At 45.1% G+C, this 21102-nt stretch overlaps 1 protein-coding gene across 2 annotated transcripts in view; it reads left to right on the top strand.

The window, feature by feature from the left end:
* The window catches only part of PFKL (phosphofructokinase, liver type), a 433821-nt gene that overhangs the window by 102611 nt on the left and 310108 nt on the right, over positions 1–21102 (top strand). For both annotated transcript variants that reach the window (XM_085648708.1, XM_085648707.1), the window contains one exon: positions 12464–12508. In XM_085648708.1, the coding sequence (XP_085504834.1) occupies positions 12464–12508 (45 nt within the window). The remainder of the gene's footprint in view (positions 1–12463; positions 12509–21102) is intronic.

The following is a 21102-nucleotide window of genomic DNA, read 5'->3' as shown; positions in this document are numbered from 1 at the left end:
CTCGAGTTCCACATCACCATGATGGCTTCACTGAAAACAGGAGTGTTTGGTACCAAACAACTCCTTGCAATAAATCCACACTGATGCCAGCGTGGGATTTATTGGACTATCATGTACCCAGAGGGCACGTCAAGAGGTGCAACCTGCCAACCCTAGTGTGGTCTCTGACCGTCTGTAGGCAGCCAGCTACCACCAGACATGTTTCTGGTCCCCTGGATAGAGACCCCTTGCTCTCTGGGACCAGAGACAATGCACATCTTGGGCAGAGGTGTCACACCTCCTGCCCCAGGATGGGCCAGTGCTTGAAGAGGGGAGCTTCAAAGGCTGCTGCCTTTGTAACGTTACCCCCCCAGCCTCTGCTGCTCGCAGCCGATGGCAGTTCCCGGTTTACACTCCCACTTTGGGTGGGAAAACTTAAGAAGAATAGGAGGTGTGCTCACCTTTGCCAACTCCATCCCTGAGGTGGGGGAGGCAAGGTGAAGCACATCTTTCATTCCCCGCCATCTTGAAGATGGGGAGATCCTTTCAATCGGGGCTAGTACTATGCCCATGACCCCGCCCACATAATAGAGGGTGTAGTCACCCCAGGTAAGGTGCCCATTGGCCCTATATGCTACTCCCTTAAAACACCCATAAATCTAGTATTTAGGTGGCTCCCCATACCTGAAAACTAGACCTGTGATGACCTAAGAAGAAAGAAAAAGACCCTGCATAGTAGACTGAAGATGACGATTGCCTTGGCCCCAGCCCTACCGGTCTGTCTCCAGCTACTGCGATCCTGCGACCTGTCTTGTAGCCAGCAACCTCTGAAAACCCTGGAAGGGCTGCTTCCTTCCGAGAAGACTCCAATCTCCTGTGGACAGTGGACCTGTCCAGAAAAAACCTACTCCAAGGGCTCCAGATGGATCCGCGTCTCCTGCCCACAACCTGATTCTGAGTGGCTCACCTGTGCAGTGAAGTCTCCCCAGCGATCCTCACCGTGTGTCCAGTGTTGGCTGACAGCTCCTGTCCGCCACGACGGCGCCTGCAGTGTGAATCCAGAGGCTATCCCTCCGACCGCCTCCAGTAAGAAGATTCCGATGTCGAAAGGGGCTTCTGCACTGGAACCTTGGTGAGCTGAACCAACCTGTGACCCCCTACATCTCCACTTACCTCTACTGTCATTGGTCTTTCTCCTGCAACTTCTGGTGCAGCCTCTTTGCCGAAAGTAGAATCACCTTTGAAATGCTTTGGGCAACCAACATCGAAATTGCACCCTGCACCCGGGTGCCACCGGTGGTGTATTTTTGGTGCTGCTTTGTGGCCCCACCTGCACTTAACCTAACCCGCAAACCTTGGCCCCTGCACCCGATCTACTTACCTGCAAGCAGTGTGACTCCAGGCACTCCCTATCTCCACTGGAAAGCATTGGGCCAAACTCCGATTTTGACCTCTGCACCCAGCCGCATCTGTGCTGCTGGTGGTGCAGTACTGTAACTAAGGATTGTAAGTGCAGTACTTACCTGTTTAACTGCTATATTGTTTTCCCTATAGGATAATATTGGACTGTGTGAAAACGTTTTTAAGTGTCCACTTTACAAAGTGGAAAGTATTTTTAAATAAAAACATACATACCTTATTATGAAGATCCTGGTCTTAAAATAAAGTACAAACAACGTATAATTTACTAAAATTGGTCTGGATCTCCTTCCTGAGTCGTGTCCATTATTGATCACTTGTGTGCAATAAATGTCTTCCTCTCCTCTGTGTCAGGCCCAAGGCTGCTTGCCCACGCTACGCTACCACGAATAGAGCACTTTGGTTTGTTCGTTGAGCCCTGTACACTTTTGGGAAACCCCTGGATTCTGAGTACGGTATTACTACCTAGTGGCAATATCAAATGCATGGCCCAGCTTCGTACACTTCAACGTTCTGATATTTTAACCTATTGCTGTCCACTGCCTCTAGCAAGCATCGAGGGAACATGCCTATACAAAACATTATCGGATGCATTAACGTCTTGTCTGAAATCCATGTCAAGGGGTTGCATGAATATAAATGTTTTCCTCCATGTGTAATGTTAATGTTATCCAAACCCAATTCTACAAAGTAGGCTGCTTCCAAAAGTTATTGTGGTTCAGGATGTAGTGTCTCCTGCTGTCATTCTCCACTCGTTCCTGTGTGAGAATGCTGCCTTGGAGCTGAATAGTCACAGCCTTGTGCTTCTCTGTAATGCCAGGCCTGCAAGCTCCAAATGTTTGAGAGACCTGCAGCTTACCTAGAAGTAGCATGTTTCTAGTTCCACAAGATTCTTCAACTGAGATGTTTATAAAGCTAACAAATAAAGGTTTGTGATTAACTTCAACAGTGACTCCAATCAGACAACAATGAGTTTGCTAAGACTTTTTGGCAATCTTCAGTCAACCCGGCGATCCTCTACACTCAGCTGTTCAAGTAAGCTATTGTGAGCAGGATTAAGGTCCTGCTAATCACGGAACAAAGAAACTGGCCACTTCACAAATCAATCTACTGTCATTGATTGAGCTCTATTGGCTATTTTCAGCTAGGGTGGATACAGTTAGCCCCTTCGACTACCAACAGTGATGTTGTCTAAGGACAGGTACCTTGTTCAATCCAGGGGAATATTTGATTAGACTAGCAATACTATAACCAGTGTGGATATCTAAGATCTCAGGAGTGGTCTTATTTTAAAGTTAATTATGATATTGCATGCTTTACTGTAATCTAATTGTTGGAAAGTGGATTATTGGTAGGGGCAAATGTAGGTCTGCTACTGGCAATAAGGCCACTAACCCAGTATAGGGTCCTTGAAAGTTGAGGACTTCAGTTCCCACAATCCACTTGGACAAAACCCTTACAAATCCACTGGTCGTTCTCCAGGTTGAGGATCCTTGGTGGTGGTGATCCAGGTGAGCTCTTTTAACCTGTAGCTTGCAGGGAGTCCACTCTTTAGTTCCTTTACAGCAAGGTAATCCACCGGGCTGTAGTTTCAGCTGGAGCAGTCTTCAGGTGGCAGGCCTTAGAATTTTGCACCCCAACTTCTCAGCATGGCAACGTCTTGCTTTCTTAAGTTTCAAGTAGCAGATCGAAGAGACTCCGCCCCTCTCAGATACTTATTCAAAGTTCTCTGGGTCAAACAGGAGGTCACTCCTGACCAATGGGAGCAAGCAACTCCTCGAGGATATGACCACATCCTGTAGAGTGTGGCATTATTTTGTCCAGAGAGCCCCAAATCCTCCAAATTTATAATGGCTGATTTTCCAGCCGGGCGGTATGAGTTGGCTAAACACACCCCTAGGATGGCTACTTTCCATAGGCATTCCCCCCCCTGCATCTGTGCATTCCTTTCATAAGCCTAGCTCTCTCTTTGGGTCAAAAGAGTGAAGTTGTAAATGACACTGAGGCCGTCCTCTTCTCTTTGAAGACCATGGTTTACGACTCCTCCCGCTGCTCTGGCATTTCTGTGTAGCTGCACACTGCCCTCCCAGCAGAGCTGGTTACCCCCAGGGCCTCTTTATTTAGGGCCTCTTTATCACCTCTTCAGAGCAGCCAGGCTCACCCACTTAATTCTGACCAATCAGGACAGACCACTGGAAGGCTGAATCTGGACCTACAAACAAGAAAGTCTTATAACTTCTTGTCTGTACATTTTAGGAGAAATTGAACAATATGATCTTGTTGTATTTATCACTACCATTTTCTGGGAAGTCTTTGAATGGAAGTTCTATCATTCTCCTATTAGGAGTTATTAGTTAATAACTTCTTGCCATGTTAACCTATGTGGCAAGGGATTTGCAAAGGGAAGAGCCATTTTTCCAGCACCAGGGCTTATAAAAACATATTTTATAGTTACTCCGCTTATCTCTACAGGACCCCCACCCCATGGAACAACTAGGGGAGACTTTTGGGGTTCTGAATCTGTATAAATATTGCAGATCCTCTCTCCACAGTGCTCCCAGCATCAAAGTCGAATTTGGGCAGCCCCTTATCACAATGCATGGAGTGAAATGTGAAATTTCACTTAACCCAGGGCATATAAAACTCATTTTATAAGGGTCCACCTTATAAATACCTGACCCCCCACCCCTGGGACACCTAGGGGAGACCCTGGGGGTTCCTAATATGCCAATACATAGTAGGTTATCCATTTTTAAGTGCCCCAAACACCAAAGTCGAGTTTGGACACAATTTGCTATTGAAAAGCTATCCTGCCACCCAGGGCTGCTTTTAAACTGACCTCACGCTTCAGCAGTGCACACATGCAAGTGCAGAAAAAGCTACTGGCCTCTAAACTGCCATGCCCTATTGTGTACTAGGGACTTCTAGGTAGTTTCACTCGCCCTGCCCTAATATGTACTAGGGCCCTATGGGGTAGGTCATGCCAATCTCTGGGGTACCCCAACCCTTAGTGTACCATAGTGTATGTAGGTGTTTTCACTGTATTTTAAGTGTTTTCAGCATAGGACTGGGCCTGGTTAGGCAGAGCCCAGGGTCAGTCAGAGTCCTTTACCACCAGTACCAGTCAGCAAAAGGTTGAGGGGTGCCCAGGGCACAGGATGACTTTGCAACACTAATGAATTCTAGTATTCTTCATTTTATGTGGTATTGTTCATTTTATTTTCATTTGTTCCTTGATTTTTTTTGCACCCTGAAATTGCTTAGGAAAATTATTGCCCATCTCCTGACCTCAGCCCAAATTACTGTACAGGCCCTAGTCATCTCCATACTGGGCTACGGTAATATCCTCTGCCCAGGTGTTTCGAAAGTTTTTATCAAACGCCTCCAGATAGTACAAAATGCTGCTGCACGTCTCCTGCTCCAACCCCCTAAATTCTAGTTGGCTATTCATGTTCCATTTAAATCTTCATGCTGCATGAATAAATTCCCATCCAACACTGGGCCCTTGTACCTTAGATCTTTTTACGCTTGTTGCGCTCAAGCCATCTCGAGTTGGCGGTGATTCCCAGAGTTAGAAAATCCCTCCAAGGTAGCTGTGCTTTCTCTTACCTGGGCCCTAGGCTCTGGAATCCTTTGTCACTGACGTGGAAAATGTGTCGCTCACTCTCAGCCTTTCGCAAATTGCTTGAAACCTGGCTGTTCCAATCTCTTTAAAGTTTCCTTAAACATCATACCCTTTGCATGGTGATCTGGTCTGACCCATGTTTTTGTGATGAGCTTAGCGCTGGGAAATCTTTTTTAGGTAGCCATGCTCTTTATAAATCATGTATAATAATAATAAAAAAAGATGGCATTTGATCGAATGGAAATTAAGATTAGGAAGCACAGGAAGTTGCACCGGTCACACACTTCTGAACAATCTCATTTTTTTTTATTTTGTGTTTTCTATAGCGCGAACAAGACCCAAAATTTGGGTGTCAGCGCTTTACATTTCAACCACCTTCAAAATCAGCAGATATCCAATTCTTTAACGTCAAGAACATGTATATGTATTCTAATAACAATGGCATATGCTTACCCATACACAATCCACATAAAATGAAGAATACTAGAATTCATTAGTGTTGCAAAGTCATCCTGTGCCCTGGGCACCCCCAACCTTTTGCTGACTGGTACTGGTGGTAACTGACTCTGACTGACCCTGGGCTCTGCCTAACCAGGGTCAGTGCTATGCTGAAAACACTTAGAATACAGTGAAAACACCTACTTGCATGTGTGCACTGCTGAAGCCTGAGGTCCGTTTTATTCCGCCATTTAGTGGTTGGGTCCGGAATTGTAGTATTTCTTCTCTCTTTTTCTTTTTTTTTTTTTCATGGCCCAGGTGGGAGTCGACATACTACCATTTGGTGTCTTTCGTGACGTTGACGAGCTTCCTCCGGAAGCTCCCACCTTTGGTCGCCATCTTTAGATTCTTTTTTCTGCCGTTGGGGTCTGGATCGACAGTGAAGGAGCTCCAAAACGTTGGAGAGAAGAATCGACGAAAATCTACAATGACATCGAAAGATCACCGGAGAACATACCAGATTACAAGTCGCGTACAGAGGACGACGAAAGAGTAGAAAGAACATCAAAAACTTTGACGTTCTTCAGAGAATGCGCACACAGGGGGCTCCCTTTAAATTCTGCGCAAACTGCCACCACCAGAAGGACCAGCACCCTGTTTGCAACCTCTGCCTGCTGTTCGACCATCGAAGCGAAGACTGCAACGCCTGCGCAGCATTCACCCCGAAGACCCTCCGAGTAAGTGAGAGGCAAAGAAGAGCAAACTACAGCATGCAGGGGCAGGGGACACCCCCTTCGCTCTGAGATTTGGGACTCTCCAGTGGAGAGGAGGACAACATCGCCGAAGGACTGGAGGACTCCATAGCCTCGAGGTCGAGAAGAAAACGTCGAAGGAGGTAAGAGTCATCAAACCCCTAACACTCCACTGATACTCGCAGAAGCGAGTCAAAGTCCTCGAAGGGAGCATTGCGGTCGAAACACTCGATGTCAACAACTGCATCCAAGGACAAACAGACCGTCTGTTCCTTCGGAAAGGACACCCAGATGACAAAAACCCAAGAAGAGCGGAAGGCATCGAAGAGCAGCCACGAAAAGGAAGCTTCGACGTCAAAAAATGAAGGCCTGAAAGTGGCTATGACTTCGACAACCGCAAAAAGGAAAGCTGAAACCCTCGACGCTGAACACGCGGCCGAGATGGAAAAGAAGAAAAGGCTCGAGGCCGAGATGACCAGCATCTTGCAACGCAAGAAAGACTTGTATGAGAAAATGAAGATGTACAGCATTCCGTCGAACCATGGCTGAGGCCGAAAAGTGCATCCAGGAAATTCAGCCACCGGCCACCCCAGAACCTGGCAAAGAATAGAGCTGTACTACGGCAACGCCGAAGGGGGGGGGGGGGGGCGATGACCAAAGTTGCCAGGGGTCAACATCCTCAGAGGCGCAGGACTTGCAGTGGCAGGATCTCGACGCCAAATCACCGGAAGAAGGTGTAGAATCGTATCCTTTGAGGCCTTCGCCGCTGGACGACCTAGGGATTTACAGTCAGGTCATCAAGAGAGCTGCAGACACATATGGAGTGCAGCTAGAGCAAGAGAAACCCCAATCTTGCTTCCTCTTGAGACCTTGTTGCCAACACAGACTAGAAGCCAGTTCCTGCCTATGCTCCAAAGTGTGCTGGACCAGGGCAAGGAGGCCTTCAAGGAACCTGCTATGTGTAAAGCAGTAACCCCAAGAACAGAGAAGAAATATAAAACATTCTTCAAAGGACCCTATGTACATTAGCGGATCAGTACCAGCTGACTCGATTATCACATCCACGGCTAGGAAGAGGGCAAATATACCCACAAACACAGGACCACCTCCAGATAAGGAGAGCAGGAGAATGGATCTAATGGGGAGGAAGAAGGAAAGAAGCGCCGCGCTCCAATGGCTCATCGCCAATTCCAATGCGCTCATCAATGGGCACGCATACCAGCACTGGGATGACGTGGGTGAACTCCTAAAACACCTGCCTGAGCAATACCAGAGAAGGGCGAGCCACCTGGTAGAAGAGGGAAAGAAAATGGCAAATACATGTTTGAAGTCTGCCCTAGATGCAGCGGAGACATCAAGCAGGCAGATGATGCTTGGAATAACAGAGAGGAGGCATGACTGGCTAAGGATCTCGGGCTTCAAGAATGAAGTTCAGAATAACATTCTCAACACACCCTTCAACGGGGAACAGCTGTTCGGGGCTCCAGTTGATGTAAAATGTAATCAACTCAAAAAGGACAACGAAACAGCTAGGTCCATGGAGGCGCTGCAGTTCAGAGGTATGAGAAGGGGGACACCATCAAGGAGGCCAGCAGGTAGAGGGAACCACCAACCTGTGGCACCACACCAAACCTTCCAACAAAGTTATCAAGGAGGTAATCAAGGACAACAGCAGGGACCGCATCAGCAAAGCTGGCAGTACCAGCCCCGAGGACAATCCGTTCCAGGGCGCGTACGAGGAAGGGGAAACGGACAGAGAGCGGGTCCACAACCCACATCCAAGTGACTCCTTAGTAGAATTAACGCACACCCAGCCAACATCTCTAGGGTTGCGGAAAGAGACAACACAAACACAAAGACCAAATCAAGATCAACAACAGTTCCCACAATACCATTAGGAGGCAGGATAAAACACTTCCTCTGGGAGTGGAGGAAAATCACAGCAGACAAATGGCTACTAAACCTCATACAATACGGTACTCTATAGACCTAGAAAAACCACCTCCAAACAAAAAGCCAAGAGGCAGGGTACACTCAGCAAAGGAGCATGCACAGTTGCTGCAGGAAGCACAAGAACTTCTAAACAAAGGAGTCATAGAAATAGTACCATACAAGGAATGGAACAAGGGGGTCTACTCCACCTACTTCCTCCTACCAAAGGTGGACGGAACCTTACGGCCAATTCTGGATCTAAGATTCCTGAACAGGTTCATAAAAACTCAGATTCAAAATTACATCACTTCAAGAGGTCATACCCCAGCTACATGAAGGGGATTACATGGCAACTATCGACTTATAGGACACTTACTTGCACATTCCCACCAACAGCAAACACAAACCTCTACTAAGGTTTATGATCCACGATTCACTACCAGTTCACAGTGCTGGCATTCGGACTCAAATCCACACCAAGGTTTTTCACAAAATGCCTAGCAGCACACTTAAGGAGGTAAGGGATACATGTATACCCGTACCTAGATGATTGGCTGGTAAAAGCAAACTCATACAACAAGTGTAAGCGGCACATGGAAGACGTCATACAAATATTAGCCCAACTAGGGTTTTCAATCCATTGGAGAAAATAGAACCAGAACAAGTGAAGATATTCTTAGGTGCAGAGCATCAACCCCTTACAGAGCAAAGTGATTCCAAGTTCAAAGAGAACATTAGCAATATTGAAGGAGACCAGTCTGTACCACAAGGGGCAAGTTCTGACAGTGAGGACAGTCAGCAAACTGATGGGAATGATGGTGTCATGCATACATTTGGTCCCAAATATACGCCTATACATGAGACCATTCCAAGAATAGATCCAACAACAATGGTCCCAAGAAACTGGGAGTTGGGAAGATCTAGTGGTTGTCATGCAAGCAATACAGCACGAAATAGCGTGGTGGAACAAGAGGAACATTACACAAGGGAAACCTTTCACACAACCAACTCCAACAGTGACCATCACAACATATGCCTCCCAGATGGGGTGGGGAGCACACACAAGCACCCTCAAGGTGAGGGGATTGTGGTCACAACAGGATGCGATAAAGCACATCAACTACCTGGAGCTAAAGACAGTGTTCCTAGCCTTTAAGGCCTTTTAGAAACCACTGTACAGACACAGGGTACTAATCCAAACGGACAATACAACCACAATGTTCTACATCAACAAGCAAGGAGGGACACAGTCAGTGACACAATCAGTGTTGGCACAGGAAATATGGAGATGGACAATTCCAAGACAAATAGACTTGCTAGCAATAAACCGACCAGGGAAGGAAAATGTGGAAGCAGACAGACTCAGCAGGCAGACGTCAGCATCCCACAAATGGGAAATCAATCAACAAGAAGTCTAAAAGATATTTCACAAATGGGGAACTCCGCAAATAGACCTATTTGCAACACACCAAAATGCCAAAACTTTGCATCCAGACAACTGTGCAAACGGTCCCTAGGGAATGCGCTATGGATAAGCTGGTCAGGGACATGTGCCTATGCTTTTCCACCGATACCACTGCTACACAGTATACTAAACAAATGCAGATTCAGCAACATGATGCTAATACTCCTAGCACCTCAGTGGGCCAGACAAACCTGGTTCTCACAGATCATGGAGATGGCACAAGCGCCCGCACACAGGTTCCCCACAAGAAAGGACCTGTTAACAATGCAAAACTGAATGGTTCTACACCCAGAGCCGGTGAGCCTCAGCCCCGCAGCATGGCTCCTGAGGACCTAGAGTTTGCACACCTCAAACTGCTGGAGAGCACAATGGCGGTGCTCAGAGAGGCAAGGAGACCGACCACAAAAAAGTGCTACGTAGCAAAGTGGAAAAGATTCTCAGAATGGCGCATTAGGGAGAAACTACAAAGAAAGATTATCAAGGAATCAACAGTTCTAAAATACTTAACGCATCTACTACAAAATAAACTAAGCTACACATCTCTAAGGGTGCACTTAGTGGTGATAGTGGCTTATACAAGAGGAGACACAGGGAAAAGTTTCTTCACCTCCCAAGTAGTAAAGAGATTTCTAGAAGGAGCAAAGAAAATTGCACCTCCAAACAGAATGCCGGCTCCAGCATGGAACCTCAACGTAGTGCTAACCCAATTGATGAAGGCACCATTTGAGCCTATTCATAAGGCAACACTGCACATGCTCACTCTAAAGACAGCTTTCTTAGTAGCTATCACATCGCTACGAAGAGTAAGCAAATTACAAGCGCTAACAATACAAGAACTCCACCTCCAAATACACAAGGATAGGATTGTAATGAGAACGGACCCCCATTTCATGCCAAAGGTGGTGTCACGGTTCCACATCAATCCGACAATTCAAATACCAAGTTTTTTCCAAAAGCCATCCACAAGCACAGAAAGGGCGTTACACACACTGGACGCACACACTGGACGCCAGGAGGGCAGTAATGTACTATATAGAAAGGACAAAGGTGTGCAGGAAGACAAAGCAATTCAGCAGTTTTTTGAGACAACCAGTTACCAAAAATACCATTGCACGGTGGATTGCACAAACCATACTATTATGCCACAAACAAGCAGGGCAACATTTACAAGGAGCAGCTCATGCTCAATCAACAAGGAAGAAAGGAGCAACAATTGCGTTTCTAGCAAACACACCTATTCAAGCCTACACATGGTCCTCGGTGCACACGTTCACTAAGCACTACTGCGTAGATATTCAAATGAACAAGGAAGCGCAAGTCGGACAGAAGGTCTTACAACACCTATTCAGTAACCAGAGCTCATCTTCCACCCAGCCACCGCAAACCTAACAAACCACTACAAAGTCTATGCACAGCATAGTGAATCCAGAAACATTCATGCTGCAAAACGTATAGTTTCTTACCTGTCGGTGTAGTTTTGCAGCTTGAAGACTTTCTGGATTCACTAGCGAACCCACCCTCCTCCGCCAGAAAGATGACAGGAGGAAGACTATTAAAACAGGGGAAAAACTTTAAAATGAGAAGAAGAGGAAAAAAGAAAAGGAGAAAGTACGGAAAAAGAATCCAAAGGTGGGAGCTTCTGGAGGAAGCACGTCGACTTCACGAAGGACACCAAATGGTGGTATGTCGACGCCCATCTGGGCTGCGAAAAAAAAAAAAGAGAAGAAATGCTGCAATTCTGGATCCAACCACTAGATGGCAGATTAATGCACAGCATAGTGAATCCAGAAAGTCTTCAAGCTGCAAAACTACACCAATTGGTAAGAAACTATACGTTTTTGTCACAGAGACCCTTCAGTAATGGCTCGCTATCTTTCTTGGATCTTGTTAAATCTGAAAAATAAAAATGTTATTGTTGATGCGTTTTCAAATGTATTCTGTGTGGGAAATATGAATAGACACCTAAGCAAAATGGGCTAGCAGGACTTTTGGAGGTGTCGGTATTTTAGGCATTCATATGGTAATGGAAAATACCAAGAATGTATGGTTTTTTAAAATTAAATAACTAAAATGAAAAGTTGCTTGCTGTGCAGCAGCAATCCTCCTCGCTCTGATCCTCCTCTTCTCTGTGACGTTAGGGCCCTTAACCAAGCCTGGTGCTTCTTTCATTCTGTTGACCAGCATGAGAGAAGTACCAGGATTGGAGGGAGCGGCCTCTGTCGGTGCCCCCAAGGGCATTGGATGCCTGCACTTGCTTTCAACCCAGCTGGGGTTGAGAGGTTGTTTAAAGTTGCATGTCTGGCTGGGCATCGCAAAATGGCTGGCCAAAGGGGCATGCACACTTTAAACAGTGCACAGGCAGCCCTCTGCTCACCACTCCTCACTGCTGCCGCTCAGCAGACCCCCAATCTGACACTCAATTCAGGACAGGATGACGAAAAATAAAATGTTACTGAATTAATTTCATTACCATTTTATTTTTCGCCTCTGGGGGCATTTTAGTGGTGGGACACTCCTCCGCTATAATGGAGAAGCCGCCCCTGTTTATCATCCACACAGGCTCATGACTTGTGTCATGCAAGGGGCATTATTAAGAAGTACTTGAGTGGCATGTTCCAATGTTCTATTGCTTGCAAGCACCTAATACTTGTATGCTTCCTTGTGTTTTGGCATTTACAGTGCATGAGAAACTAATAAAATTGATAAGCTCACAATTATGATAGATCACTTACACATGGGGGGTATATTTGCAATTCATTGTTGCACTTTGAAAAGTAAAAACCGTCTTAGGATGAAATGTAATTTTAGATATTCCAAAAATGTCATTAAATCCACTTTGTTTTCACTTTATAGCCACCAGAGGACATTTGTGCTAGAAGTGATGGGCAGACACTGTGGGTAAGGATATTTAACTTTTTCATTAAAATTGCATATTTCATAAAATAGCTAGAAAACACAAGTGATAAATAATGTAATTGTCACAGATTCTGTACTTGCACGGATTTCTTTCTCTAAAGTGTAATACAAGGGCTGACTCAGCCTGGGGCTGTATGTCAGAATATCGTATTCCGAAATAAATATTTTGCCCTAACTATTGTTTACAAAATTACTGTATCATTGACTATAAATTTCATATTACTAACTCCAATGGGGTGATATATTTTGTAAACGATATTTAGGACGCAATATATTTGTCAGATGCTTATCTGAATCTGCCGCTTTGTCCAGTGCTATGATGCTCTCTTGTCCACTATTTTTTATCTTTCACTTTTTGTGGCAGAATTTTCCTGCCAGCTTTTTCTGCAATGGTTTGCTTTGGCAGCCTTAATTTTAGAGAAGCATTTTTTGTAGCTTATTTTTTTTCCTCCTCTTACGGATCTTTGTCGGACGGTCTTGGATACTTTCATGGGAATTTACCTTACAGTCTCTAAGGGTCTTGTTAGTTTTGTTGGTTTACTATTTATAGTGTGCTCTACTGCCAGGATCCCAGCTTCAAGCACCAGCTTTATCCGATTACTGCATAAGTAACACACGTTTTTAAAGTGCAGAAGAGTATGGGGCAAATGTTTGTCATGTCACAGACTTCGTCTTGGGCCTGTGGTGAGTCTAGAGGTTGGCGAGCCAAACAAGGCTTTTGCTAAATATCTGGATCGGGCTTTGTCTGGGCTGTGTGGGATCACTCAAAATTGGTGTCCGACCCTAGGAATAATCACACCGCTCTCTAGTCTCCCTATTGCAGTATTTAAATTATGTATTTTATTTAATTTCCAGAATACGGGTTGTTCTAACTTAAATATATTTGCAACATGAAAGAGGCTTGTGTTTTTATTATTTTTAAATACAACCGAACTCTCCATGCTGCCAGTGCACTGCTGGAAGGGACCCAGCTCACTAATATTGGAAGTTGTATATCAATGGGGTAACCCGATAAACCACTGGACTCGGGTAAATAATAGTACACAAAAGGATAGTCACAGTGGAAATCATTCACAATGTATCAACAGCCAATAAATGGTAAATAGAAAATAGAATATGACAACACCAAAACAATTGTTATATCATACAGTAAAGGATTGAAATGTAATTAACGGTTGTTAGTAGATCAATGATTCACAAGATAAACTGTATTTTGCGTTCTACAGTTTTGAGAAGGCAGGTGCAAATAACGTGAGGTGACAAGTGGTGAAATTAGGATCAGTGCAAGTGATTGTGCAGTGGGAAGGTGGTGTATGTATATACATCAACATACAATGGTAGGGAACCTAACCAACCAGATTTCTTGGCATAAACAATAAATGCAAAATCATAGGCGACTGATGCAGTTAATAATTCACTGTCATTCAGGTATGATGTACAAGAGAGAAAAAGTCGACGTTTCGACCCCTAAGAGAACCAGCAAACTGAGCGTCTTGGAGGTGGGGGTCTTCATCAGGACGAGGGGGGCGGGTGAAGGGAGGGGTGCACCAGCATCAGCAGGGATCCTTTGGGCTGGGAAGTAGAGTTAAGGGCCTGCGCGGCTCAGAAGGTTGGGTAGAGTGCGTAACATAGGTTCAGTGTTCTCTATGTTGGACTGAATTACGTAGTTGGTATGGCACTAGGTTCATAAGTAACCTGTGGCTGGTGGGGAAGCGTCGATGAAGGTTAGCTGTCTGATTCATCAACACTTCCCTTCTACTCAACCTTCTGAGCCGTGCAGGCCCTCAACTCTACTTCCCAGCACGAAGGATCCCTGCTGATGCTCTTGCACCCCTCCCTTCACCCGCCCCCCTCGTCCTGATGAAGACCCCACCTCCAAGACGCTCAGTTTGCTGGTTCCCTTAGGGGTCGAAACGTCGACTAATATTGGAAGCCAGTGTTGGACTGACCTATCAGGCAGTCTGTGGCCCCTAGATGGGTCAGCTTGAAAGGGCCAGGGTATGGGCTCAATTTTTTTTTTTTTTTTTGTTCTGTGGGTTGTGACGGGAGCTGGCAGTGCTATCGTACCTGACAGGCCAGTCGATCACTGTGGGAGTGCGGAGACACACAGATGTTTACAGCGGGTGCACTCACCCATCTTACTATGATTGAAAAGTGTGACCAGCAATGATTCTCAGCTGCAGAAGTATTAACCTGCTGGCATTAAAACGTGATCTGAATCTGCTTGTAAACACCCCTTCCCTCTTCTGCCATAGTTTAATTTACCCACTGAGTTTTCTGTCAGGAATTTGAAACGGGCAACAGCACACTACGCTGAATATTTGTAGTTAGAATAACATCCAACTGAGCTATCTGACAGATTTGTAACCAAGGAGCTAAAGGAGTCTAATCACAATTTATGCACGTTTGGGGGCAGAACAGGAACATATCTTAAAAATGTGATTAGAAGTTTATTGCAGACCAGATGGAAAAATATGCTGAAGGTGATTCCCTGCTTTTTAGCAGAAAGCAAATAAACAACATACAAACCCTATCTGATGTACATTAACTAAAGGTTTAAAGTATGCTAGACTGGAGCGGATATTCTATTCAGGCTCCAGGGCTGCGCCTCACTGAAATTATTTCCTTTACATTCCTGTACAAATATTAAATGGATCGATTTATCTAGATATCCGATCATATCGCCAAACAAATCAGTTTATTTAAGTCTGGTCTGTCTGTCCCAGACTGCCTGCCCCACCTGGCTCTGAATCCGGAGACTGAAGCCAGGCAGTAAATCAACTTTCTAAACTGTGATGCACGACATAGGGCTTAGTGTTCTAAAGCCCTTCATAATGAATCATTGCCATTGTAGTCTATGGCAGTATTCTCTATAGGCAAATGACACTGTCAGCATCATGGTTTGGGGCTTTGGATTCTCCCTCCCTTTGTGAGAGCAGCCGTCCATCATTCACAGGCATAGATCTCCCCCTTTCGCATTCGTCACACGTAGAAATGGAAGCAAGCACCATGCACATGTGTTTTGGTGTCTTCTCTTCATCAATGGCAAGTTTTAGAATGCTAATCTTCTATTATGTATTTTCTTCTGAGACCCTCGCCACGCTAACCTCCCCCACTGTAACACCCGAGGCCCTGGGGTGTTACTTCACTGGCTCAGTAGAAGTGGAGCTGCAGCATTTGTTCCCCCATATAATGGATGGATGCACAGGACGAGAAGGCCAGTGTTCTTATTCCCCTGTGAAGTTGATACAAGTTGAGGCAAAGACGAGATATGTGCTTACAATAGACAGTTATGTGCTGTATGACATTAAAACTGGTCCGATCTTCATGCCCTTAACAACATTAATGCCAAAAACATGGATCGATTTATGAACCATGAGTGTTAAAAACGTTAAGGCTATGCATGTCAGCAATTTGGTTCCTCTCTTATTTCAAGTTTTACTTAATCTTGCCTCCCTCCTTGGCTATTTAATCAAGTTGTGTTTTTCTGTACTTTTTCGTGCATACTTTGAGCTGTGCATGTGTTTATGAGGGGCTTTGATTGAGAGCTCCAACGCTGAAGCCGAAGCAAAGTGCCTGTCAGTGGGTTGGCCTCTCTGCAGAGCACACAAAACAATGGTCTTGTATTCCAGTTGTAATTGCACTTTTGTGAAAATGTTTGTGAAGAGGGTGCACAGATGGCAAAATATTCACAGGACAAAGTAAAATAAATTGCTTAACTGTGAGTGCGGTGTATGTTTGGACGTCGTGAGTGAGGGAGATGCAAGGCAGTGCATTCGGGGAAGGTGAAAAGAGGGCGCTGAAGAGGAAAGAGGTGGTTGAAGATGTGCAGATCTTTTTAAAAAAATGTTAGGTCCAGGTAGGAGGATCCTACCTGGACCTAACGTTTATCCATTAAGCTTGCCCGCGTTGCTCACTATATAAAAGTCATAGCAAACGTTTACGCTACCACTTTCAAATATCCCCAGCCGCCACTGATGCTAGGCCTTAATAATCCCACTGTCACGGCATGTTATTAAACTTGAAACCAATTAATGGCAGCAATGTTACATAAAATAAAGAAAATAATGGGAAGGGGAATTAATTTAAAACACTGATACTGGAATATTCAGGTTGCTTTGCAAGTAAAAAAGAAATGACAGTTAAAATGCCAGTTGCAGGACTGTATACATCTAATTTACAGCTACTATTTCAATATTTCTGTGTGTTTTCCACTAAACTGGAGGACCTGTGAGAGGGATATGATGAGGCATAAAGGAAGAGAGGCATTAGATAACATCAAGGGAGAGCTGCTGGGCCACATTATTTGATTTAAAAAAAAAAACAAAAAAATAAAAACAGAATGTGCCTGGAAAACGGTCAAGGAAGGCAGCCTGGAAAAGACAGTCCAGGTCTACCTTTGCTCAGCCTCGTGGCATATGTCCTCAATTTCTGCTGGGCCCAGACAGGGAAGCATATAGAGCCCTGGAAGGTAATCCGATCTCGAGTACATGTCTTGCTTCAGTAGGTGGCATGTAACCATACGTCAGAGAATCCCTCTTCGTGTCTTTAATAAGCCAATGAAGAGATCTCCCTGTGGGATTGACATGCAGTGCCCGTCATTGAAAGGCTTGTTCCAACAGTGCTGGAGGCTGTCTTCAATCACGACTCTCCTGCTACGTCATCAGAGAGCCTTAAGAGAGGGTCGCTACTGAAACACAGGATGTCTAAAATATACTAATCCCTGCAAAAAAAGGTTACTGCTCCATCATGCATAATGGAATGCAAAATGTGCCTCCTGTCACTCAGACTTTTTGTCTAAATGTTGCTCAAGCAAGATTTAAATTCCTTTGAGCACAGCACTTTCAGTAGCTTCAGTACTACTAAATGCCCTATTTTCTTAGTAGGAGGCAGAAAATAGTGAAGGCAGAGCCTCAACGCCTATAATGAAGTTTCGCCTCAGCGTGGGCCTCTGGTCAGTCTGTTTCTTATACGTCCATGGCACCAGCCTCAAGATTCCCCTGGGTCTGTTAGAGCCAAATGTCAGCCTACACTAACCGTGTGGTCCAAGTCTGGGTGATCTCTGCAGATGTGCCATATCTCTGCTTTGGTCAACAGCTCAAGTCTGTTGGTCTCCAACACTTCATTTGTTACCAACCAGGAGCTTCCTGCAGGTATCCTGGATTCCAGCCTCTGCCTGGTTACCTCCTCCATCCGGGCCACAAATAACTTCTCTGTGGCACTTGGCCATCCATAACCCTGCTTAGAAATGGCACCACTAGCGGCCCCAATTCATAGGTCCTCTTGTAACCCAAACTTAGTCATCTGTAGTACTGCTGCCTGGAGAAGGATCTAGGTGGTGAGGCATGTTTCTGCTACTCTGCCTATAGAAATACACAGAGATGTTATTGTGCTTCTTGCAATCCGTGTAGGCCATGTCGCAGCAATGCAATGTGTCACTAACCATGTCTGATCTCTTATAGATCAACCGAAGAAAGAATTCAAATGAGCTTACATCAGAAAGACTTGGTCATTCTCTTAACATTTGATCCAATGGTATCTCATACCAAGGACTGGGCTTCACATCCTGGGGCTCAAAGTTAACCCCTCAAAGACTGTTTCCTGGATACCACCTTGCATCACTTGATGAGCTTTGACCCATTGTGGCAGATGCTCTTTAGTTGCCGGCCAAGGGCTCCTCCAAGAGTACCCACATTCCCTGGTGGCTCTTTGGAAGCCAAAGCTGGCTTGTTCTCTGAAATATTCTAGAGGTAAACCAGGGTGTCTGATGTGGCATGCGGAAAGCTGTATTCCTTGTAGAGCATACATTTGCAGTCATTGTTGGGCCTTGGCTAAATGTTTTTCCTCGACTCCTAAGTCCTAAAGTTCAGGTTCTAGTTTGTGTGGATTACGTTCCTCCATGCCTTGGTGAGCCCTGTCCCAGACAACCACAGTAGTTACCCAATAGTCTTGGGACAATTCACTGGGTAGGGCTAATAAATGTTAGTGGCCGTACTCAACTACTACCCGTTTCCTGAAATTCTGACTCCGCTGTGTCAAGCTTGCTTTAAAGCAGGTAGACCACCTTTGATTTCTCCGCATAGTCATGGGTCACTTCCCTGGGTAGGGAGAACCTATTACTCTGGCTGCTATGAGCACAAGGCGAGAGCACACACCTTGTACGTGCTGCCTTCATGTACGTGCACCATCCAGCTCCTTTCATCAAAGATGTGGGGAAGGAGTCGAATGTTAAAGCCAGCTGTAAGTCGAGACAACTGTTCTGGCATGCTCCTGGAGCCTCCAGCCTGAGGTTTTGGACTCTTGAGTAGGCCAACCCAATGACTCTGGCTCCAGGAGCTGAAGACTTTACATTCCTTACTTCTCAAGCCACGGATCTTCTGGCCCTTGCACTTAGATCCACCGACCCATTGGATTATGCCCCATCAGATGGTAACCAGATGGTGAAGGCACCTGAAGTCCCTAACTGGATACTCTTCTAAACATGATATCCAAACTTATAAGGGCAGGGGACTGAATGCACCGGTTTCCTGTAGGCCCCCATCCAGATGACCCTTTGTCTCACAAGAATCTGGTGTTGCTGAGTATTCCCCCTCTGACTCACTTATTTGTAAATACAGCCTCCTAATGCTCAACCCATCTGTATAGGGCATTTAGGTAAAATTGCTGCTGACATTCATGCAGTGGGTTATTGCATAGCGGATGGACAAAGCATAAACCCCAGTAAATACTATCAAATTGCTTTGTTCTGAAGCAGGATGACCTTATACAAGCAGGTGCAGTGACACTGGTCCTCTGTTACTCATCTTTTCCCTCATTAGGAATCTGGGTGTTCCACCTAACTAGGGGTAAAATATATCCAGTAACAATTAAGAGTCTCTGGGCTCTGACTTATCAGGTCTGAAAACTTCAGACCCAGTAATTCCGGGCCTGGTGAACTAAGCCGGCCACATTTGCTGCAGGGACACGGATTGCGGGTGGCAGCATTGCCTGTCCCCTCCCACTTCTTGGAGCAGTTCAGGCGGAGCAGAAAATGGTACCTACCCACCCCATCTACCACCCCTCCCAAATAGACCCAAACATTCGCCTTCACACCCACCAGTATTTCCACTGACACTCTTTGCCTGCTCAGCAGCCGGAAAATGTCAATGTTTTTTGCCGAAAAATAGGAAAACTGCCCATTTTAAAGCCCCTTATTTCTGGGTCAAGGAGTTATCTCTCAGTTTGGGTAAACATGCTATGGCTGGACTTTGGTACAGAGATAATGGCCAGTAATACAGATTTGCACCAAAGCTTGGCCGGCTCCTAAAGATTGCCTTTGGAGCACCAAGTGAACAGGTAATACATTCATTGGTTTATCATTTGTGGCCAAGATCACAATTCCTTACGCCATTTTACTAATATTTTCCTTTTCTAATATTCAACCCAACTGTCAGAGATTTAATTTAGAATTTTCTGTTTGCTGTATCAAAAGTAGTGTAGCACTAGCCTGTGTAGCTTACTTCCTATAGTGGGAAATGCCTGCGTGACTGCAGGGAGATAAATGTGACTATGAAAAACCCAAGATATTCATAGTAAATAATAGTAAGTTTACCAATGCTTCACTTTGATATATAAACCTCCAGAAAACGATCTATTTCAGTGCAGGCCCTTGTGATGTTTTCTCTTAACTAAGCAAGTTGGTTCTCCAGGTCCTCACCAGTTCTGAGTCAACTGCTAGGTGGCGCCTCTGTCAGAATTAGGCTCCACATCCTGGGAGATGGACGAGGAGAGGCCACGAATGCAGGTCGACAATACACTGAAAGTCTCTGCTCTCCCAGAATGTGACTCTTCATCCATCTTTGACAAATAGCCAGCCCAGCCTACAGGCTCTCTGATGTTTTTTCCAGGAGTCCTAGAACAGATGAGGGGCTGTTGTTCCGTGGAACTTAAAAAATCGTGCCTATGCTTTTTTCCCCTGCAACAAAGGCCCTGTACCTTAACCAGGTCTTTTTTTAATGTCATGACCTACATAATACTAAACTCATCCTCTCTACTGCCTGCCTACTTAGGGCTATGGGGCTTTCCTCAACAGCAAAGACATGAACAGCATAAATCTCCTGACAAGTCTCATATGGTAGAGGCAGCATCCTGCTGCTTCCCACATCAGCTACTGATGAACTACTGCAGAAGAGTGTGCACCTGTCCTCAGGCCAAGGTCATTGATCTGCACAATCTAATAACTGGGGAATTTGGGGATTTATTAGGGGAATGATAGAACCAGGACACAATATTTGCACATATACAACAAATTATTAAATTAAATGTTTTATGAATGGGCCTCCCTAAGCACTTTACAGTGTCATTTTAACTGCTTGAACCTTTTTTCTTCTGAATTATATTTGCATTTCTGACCTACTTCCCATCTGCTATAGCTTCATATGCCTTGAAAGTGTTACTACCTGCTTGACCATTTACAAATCTTTTTATGCCTAATTGTTAGTGTGTTAAACTACAGGTTCATAACTTTGTATAATTCATTCCTTCTTTATCAGTCACTGCTTGTCAGTTGCCTGGATGAGTAGGTTTTTCAAGATCGT

Source organism: Triturus cristatus, chromosome 3_2, assembly GCF_964204655.1.
Source record: "Triturus cristatus chromosome 3_2, aTriCri1.1, whole genome shotgun sequence".
NCBI lineage: Eukaryota > Metazoa > Chordata > Amphibia > Caudata > Salamandridae > Triturus > Triturus cristatus.
Note: the sequence above shows the minus strand (reverse complement) of the source record. Positions and strands in the feature narration are given on the sequence as shown.